The sequence below is a fragment of the Phodopus roborovskii genome, unplaced genomic scaffold, assembly GCF_943737965.1.
Source record: "Phodopus roborovskii unplaced genomic scaffold, PHOROB, whole genome shotgun sequence".
NCBI classification, from domain to species: Eukaryota; Metazoa; Chordata; class Mammalia; order Rodentia; family Cricetidae; genus Phodopus; species Phodopus roborovskii.
The window spans coordinates 167,310-173,309 of NW_026125506.1; the positions used below are offsets into that span (position 1 = coordinate 167,310).

Genomic DNA, 6,000 nt, shown 5'->3' on the forward strand with positions numbered 1-6,000 from the left:
AAGTTAACTGTCTATTTCAAATCTAAATTTGTTTGGGCAGGAGATTGGCAGGTTTCTAGGCATTCATCAGTCAGCTAATAAATTTAACCAACACAGAACACTCCTAGAGAAGTCTTCTTGGAAAGTGGGCCAAAACATTTTATTTTTCAACAGAATATATATTTCTCTTCATGAATACACATGTAATCTTGTTGTAGTACTATTTAAACTAATGAGCACACACCTCATGCTATGATCAGTTCTGCTGGAGAATTCAAATACCTGGCAGGTTTTTTTCTTTTTTTTTTTTTTTTTTGGGCACAGTCTATGTAAATATTGCCTATCTTAGGGAATTTCAAAGTATAGGCTTGTCACTCAGGAGACTCCCACAAGAGAGCTCTAATGAAGTGTTTAGTTATTTCTCGTAAGGGTTGGGCACAAGTGGTTTGTACTTAACTGTATGCATTAGGATTACTGTACCAGATAGTATTTCTTAAACCACTTACTATTATATTGTCTTTATAGACCTGACAGTTAGTTCTCTTTTCAACAGGGGGACGTGAGTGTGTGTGTGTGTGGGGGTAGTAGTCATAGTGGAGAATGAGGATATCTGTAGAGGGGCTAATGATGTGCTTTTACAAACAGAAGAAAGAACCAAAAGGTGAGCCCAACTCCTCCAGCCCTGCAACACCCATCAAGATACCAGACTGCCCTGTCCCAGCCTCATTGCTAGAGGAGCTGCTGAGGCCCCCACCTGCTGTGAGCAAGGAACCCCTCAAGAATCTCAACAGCTGTTTGCAGCAGCTCAAGTATGATCTATTTCCTATACTCCATTTCATTGTCTTTAGACATGACATGCTTTTTTTCCTGGGGGCATCTCTTCTATTGTTTGTAGAATATCTGTGTCTTTGAAGCTCTTGTGAAGTAAAGGGTTTTTACTGGCAGAACTTCCAGGGTCCATGTTGTAAGGTGAAAATAGCTAAGTAAACTTATCTCAGTAGGCCCTTAAATGTCTACAGTCTCCTCTAGGCTGAGCCTCCTAGCTTAGGACAGAAGAGGTCAGCTTCGTTAGCACATAGGACCCTGAAAGGCAGGTGGCCATATGAGGGGACAACACATGTGACAATGGCCTCAGATGATGGCTTCCAGATAGCAACTTGATAAGCATCAGGCTTTTTTCATGTTTCTGATAGAAGCACCTCTCAGAAAACAGAAACCTGTGCTAGATATTTGCTGACTTCTGCCCAGAGTGGGGGAAAAAAATTCCAGGAGCTTTTGCATTTGACTCCAGCTGATTTTGCTGGACTATGATACATTTATTGGTCTTTGAGGGAACCACATATGGTGGCAAGGCCACTGCATCCTTTGTAGCTTGTTAGAAAGGTATGGCTAGTGGTTCTATCTGGTCCTTGTATGACTTAGGGTTTCCTTTGCTTTATCATCTCCCCAGGCAAGAAATGGACAGTCTGCAGCGCCAGATGGAGGAGCATACCATCACTGTGCATGAGTCCCTGTCCTCGTGGGCTCAAGTAGAAGCTGCCCCAGCAGAGCATGCCCACCCCAGGGGAGACACAAAACCACATAATCAAAACAATGTTCCCAGAGAAGGGCTGGGCCAATGACTACTTATACTCATCAACAAGTATTTGTGACTGCTAAAGGAATATTCTTTTGTCAATATTATTTATTTGATTATGTGCTCTGGTGGTTTTGTTTTTTGAGAGATGAGATTTAAATTTCACTCTACATTTTATCAATGATTAAAATAACTTAATGAGGTAAGGATTAAAGAAATAGTCACTTTAAACAACTAGCTTTTCCCGTGAAATGACCAAATCTTAAAAACATCACAGTTTGGATCACTGGTGAAATCTGTCTTAACAGTTACTTGCAGAAGGGAGGATCTTGTGTGTGGCTATAGACACACTTTAGGGTGCTGCCAGGAACCTGTTCTTATCAGGCACTATATAGAGCGGGCTTAGTAGGCACCAGCACTTAGAGGTCTTTACTCATTAAGACCTTTACTTTCCTATAGAAACAAATTTTTATTTGCACCTTTTATTTTTATTTCATTTGTTTTTCAAACTATCCTACTATATAGGATGTATATATAAATGCTGAAAGTCTTTTTAAAAAGCATATGCCTATATTATTTAAAGACATAATTGTCTTACTGATTGCCTTTTGAAAATTTAATATTGAGAAACAGTGTACATGTAGCTTTAGGAATTCAGTTAAAATGTATTTTAAGAAATATAACTTATTTTCTATGCATTCTAAAACCAAATACTCTTGCGCAGAAAGGGTTGTTTTAGTCTTTTTATTTCTGAGGGTCTTTCCTACCAACATCTTCATGAATTCTTAATACTGACATCTCTGGTCTGTGGCCTTATGTGGTTCTATTCACTTTGGCTTACCAACTGGCATGGCCAGTCAGGCCATGAGTTAGCAGGGGATAGAAGATCTCCAAGATCTTCTCATATGACTTGACTTTTAAAGAGCACATGAAGAGGAAAAAAAGGAGAGAAGGCAGCCTTGGTCTGTGTATGGGTTATGGGCTGCATCCATTGTGTCATCAGGAACTACCCTGGACATCTATTAAACACTGGTATTACTAGGAGTTAGAATAATATCTGAGAGGAGGTGGGCAGCTGTGGTCTGAGAGATGGGAGGTTCAGAGACAGAAACATTGTTTAAAGTCAACGCTAAACATGTGGTTTATTGCAATCCACTCACAAATCATATACTAATACTTCATATACTGACTAGAAGTGTTAAGGTCTTTAATCTTTGTGAAAGTCTGTAAAGAAAATTTAAAATAAAGTGGGTTTTGTAATTCGTGACTGTGATCCTGGCATTTGGGAGATAGAATCAGGAGGAGGAGGATCAGTTCAAGATCAGTTCAGGTACATAGCAAATTTGAAGCTCAGTCACATGAAACCATGACTTAAAAAGACAAAGGTAGAAAAAAAAAAAAAAAAAAAAGATCTGAAATGCTAAGTTAGAAGGGAGAGAACGGCCTGAAAAAGCAAGTTCTGAGCATTAGTGATTAGCTCTGGTAAGTGTGTTATAGTGGGTTTCTTGTCTATTTTGTGGAGAATCAGCTGTTGTTTTGTAATATCCTATTAGGAGGTTAACTGATATAGTAAAGTAGAACTCATCACAATGATGTCTTGTGTTTGAAAAAATATTACCTAGCAAGTAATGAAACTTTTTACAATGTATATAATAGCGTTTGTACAGGGTCAATCTTTTAAGGAAAAAAAAAAAAACTTGAAAATTTCAATGCATACCCTCTTTAAGTTAGAAATTAGGAAAGGATGGTGGTGATTTACATTCTTATTTATTTTATATTTTAAATTTCAAAACAAGAAATAGTACGTAGGTTGGGCTTACTCTGTAGCAGAGCTACATTTTCCTGTATGGAGAGGTCTTAAAGTAAGTTGTGTTGCCTTGGGAAAGGATAGGCTAATTCTGAACTCATTCAAGTGAAAGTTGCTTTCATGTTTTAACCTATCTCTTCCATTATTTTGCTGTCCCAGGTGCATGTACACCCTCAGAAAAGGCACTTTGTCTAGGCTTTGTTGTCTATCTTGCAGGTCCTTGGCTAGGTCCCTCTTGGTTCCATAAAAGGTCTAGCATGTCTTGGCTCAATTCTCTGTCTATCTTTGTGCACCAGTGTATCTTTTTCTCACATTTGTGGTTCAGAAAGGACTCTTATATTGGAGCTGCCATTCTCTTAGGGTTAAGTCACCCTGAAGTTGAATTTTCAAATTTGCTGTGAATTTAGGTATTGTTCTGTTTGATTGATTGGTTGGTTTTGCTTTTTTCCTATTTATATTTTACCTCCCAGAGCTTATTCTTGAGTAAATACAGGTTGAATTACTGTTGCCTGTGTAGTCAGAACTTGGAATTTTAGGTTAATTCATGAAATACTGCAAGCACCTGGAGGATTGCTTTCTAAAGCAGGCTTACCATTGCATAACATTTGTGCATATATAGCATATGCTATATTATGTCCTATACCTGACACCTTGGTTTGCATTTTGAGAAGTGACTGAGTCTGCTTGGGTTTGGGGTACAGGGAATAGGACCTGATCTCTCAGAAGGTAGTCTTAGTGTATGTATCAGAAAGCTTGTGTTAAATTCTTTCTCTACTTCTAATCATAACTTGTCCCAGTGTGTGGATACTGTAAAAGCCATAGGTCTGCAGGATAACCAGGACATATTTTCATATATCTTGAAACAAAAATTAACAGGTGAAGATTCTGGGAGTGAAAGGGACCATGATATTTGAAGAGAAAATGTCTTGGAACCTTCCAAGGATCCTAATGATAAAGAAAAGTGCTATGGTATGACAGATACCCTGAGTATGACATGAGAGATACCCTAACATGCTCAGTGGTTTGAAAATAGTCTTAGGTTCTAACAGGATCCTTGGGTTGATGTCCAATTTAGAGGGCCCAAAACTTCAGTGTTTTTTTTTTTTTTTTTTTTTTTTTAAAGTTTCTCATGTCTATAAAAAAATTCTTCACAAGAGTGTCAATCTTCATACTTGGGCTTTTCCAGGGAAACTATCATCACAGATAACAAACTGTAACTTTTAAAAGGCATGTTGATTTGTTTTTGTTGTTTTGCTTTTATTTTTTTTTAAATATAAGTGTGCTTGGGAATTCCTTACATTTTATGCAATAAACTATTTTTGGTAAAGGTTTTCATATTTCATTGGGGAGGGCTTCATTTTTAGTACTAGCATTTTGTCATATTTGGGAGTAGATTTTTTATCTCATGTTGTTTCACACCATTTAACACCTACCAAAGTTGTGTTAGAACAGCAGAAGTAGCATGTTGACCTTCATTTGCCTGCAGCCACCATTATCATGAGGAAGCAAAGCAGCACACATACAAAAGCATGTGCAGGGAGCAGAGAACCTTGGGGACAAATGTGTGCTGGGTTAATTTTCGTATCTCAAGCACTTTCTTCTATTTTTTATTTATCCTTTATTTTGAATTATCCAGGCCTATTTCAGCTAAATGTTATCAATAAACTATACAGTTTAAATCAAGATGGAAAAGGAGAAAGATTTGGGACACTCAGCATTTAAGTCACTAAAGTACTCAGAAACCTGATAGCTCATGCAGTATTAGGAAGCAAGTTATCAGGGAACTATAAAAATGGATTATTTAACACCCCTGCCATCCTTGATGGGTGTCTTAATTTCGATTTCCATTACTGTGAAGAGACACTGTGACCACAGCAACTCTTATAAAAGAAAACATTTAACTGGAGCTGGCTTACAGTTCAGAGGTTTAGTTCATTATTGTCATGGTGAGAAGCAGGCAGACATGGTGCTGGAGAGGAAGCTGAAAGTCCTACATCTGAGAAAAAGTGACACTGGGCCTGACTTGAGCATTTGAAACCTCAAAGCCCACCTTTGACATACTTCCTCCAACAAGGCCACACCTCCAATAATGCCACTACCTATCAAATCACCACAGTGGGTAACCATGATAGTCTTACAGAGTCCCCAAGCATAAATATGGAAAAAATTCTTAGAATCTGTACCATTCACTACCCTTTGTCCACCTTGGTATAAGTTGTACTATCTCCATCCCCGTGGCCCTTAAAATGGCATGAACCTGGCTCACAAAACACACTGGATTGTGATCTGTTGTTAAAGTTTCCTTCTGGGAAGATGTAAAAAACAATGTAAATTCATGCTGGGGAAAGAATGAGTTTATTGGGGTTTATACAGAGCACAGGTGAGGGGGTACTTACAGGAATGCAGGTGCACCTGGAAAGCCTTTACCCTGCAAGGATGAGGGCTTCCCTGTAGCAGCATAGAGAGAGCACCCCTCCTACTCTTCCCCAGCCTCTCCAAATACAACAGCTGGGATAATCCTTTTACAAGGGTCACAGCTGAACTCCCAAAAATAGTGGTTCAGAGAACAGTCACTCATACCACCTTCACAAGTCTTTTGTATTCTTCCATGATTGAACTAGAGTTAGACTTAAAGACA

At 38.5% G+C, this 6,000-nt stretch overlaps 1 protein-coding gene across 4 annotated transcripts in view; it reads left to right on the top strand.

The window, feature by feature from the left end:
- The window catches only part of Golga3 (golgin A3), a 40,915-nt gene extending 39,236 nt beyond the window's left edge, over positions 1-1,679 (top strand). For all 4 annotated transcript variants that reach the window (XM_051176382.1, XM_051176385.1, XM_051176383.1 and 1 more), the window contains 2 exons: positions 625-788; positions 1,430-1,679. In XM_051176382.1, the coding sequence (XP_051032339.1) occupies positions 625-788; positions 1,430-1,601 (336 nt within the window). In that variant the 3' untranslated portion in view covers positions 1,602-1,679. The remainder of the gene's footprint in view (positions 1-624; positions 789-1,429) is intronic.
- Positions 1,680-6,000: the final 4,321 nt, after the last annotated feature.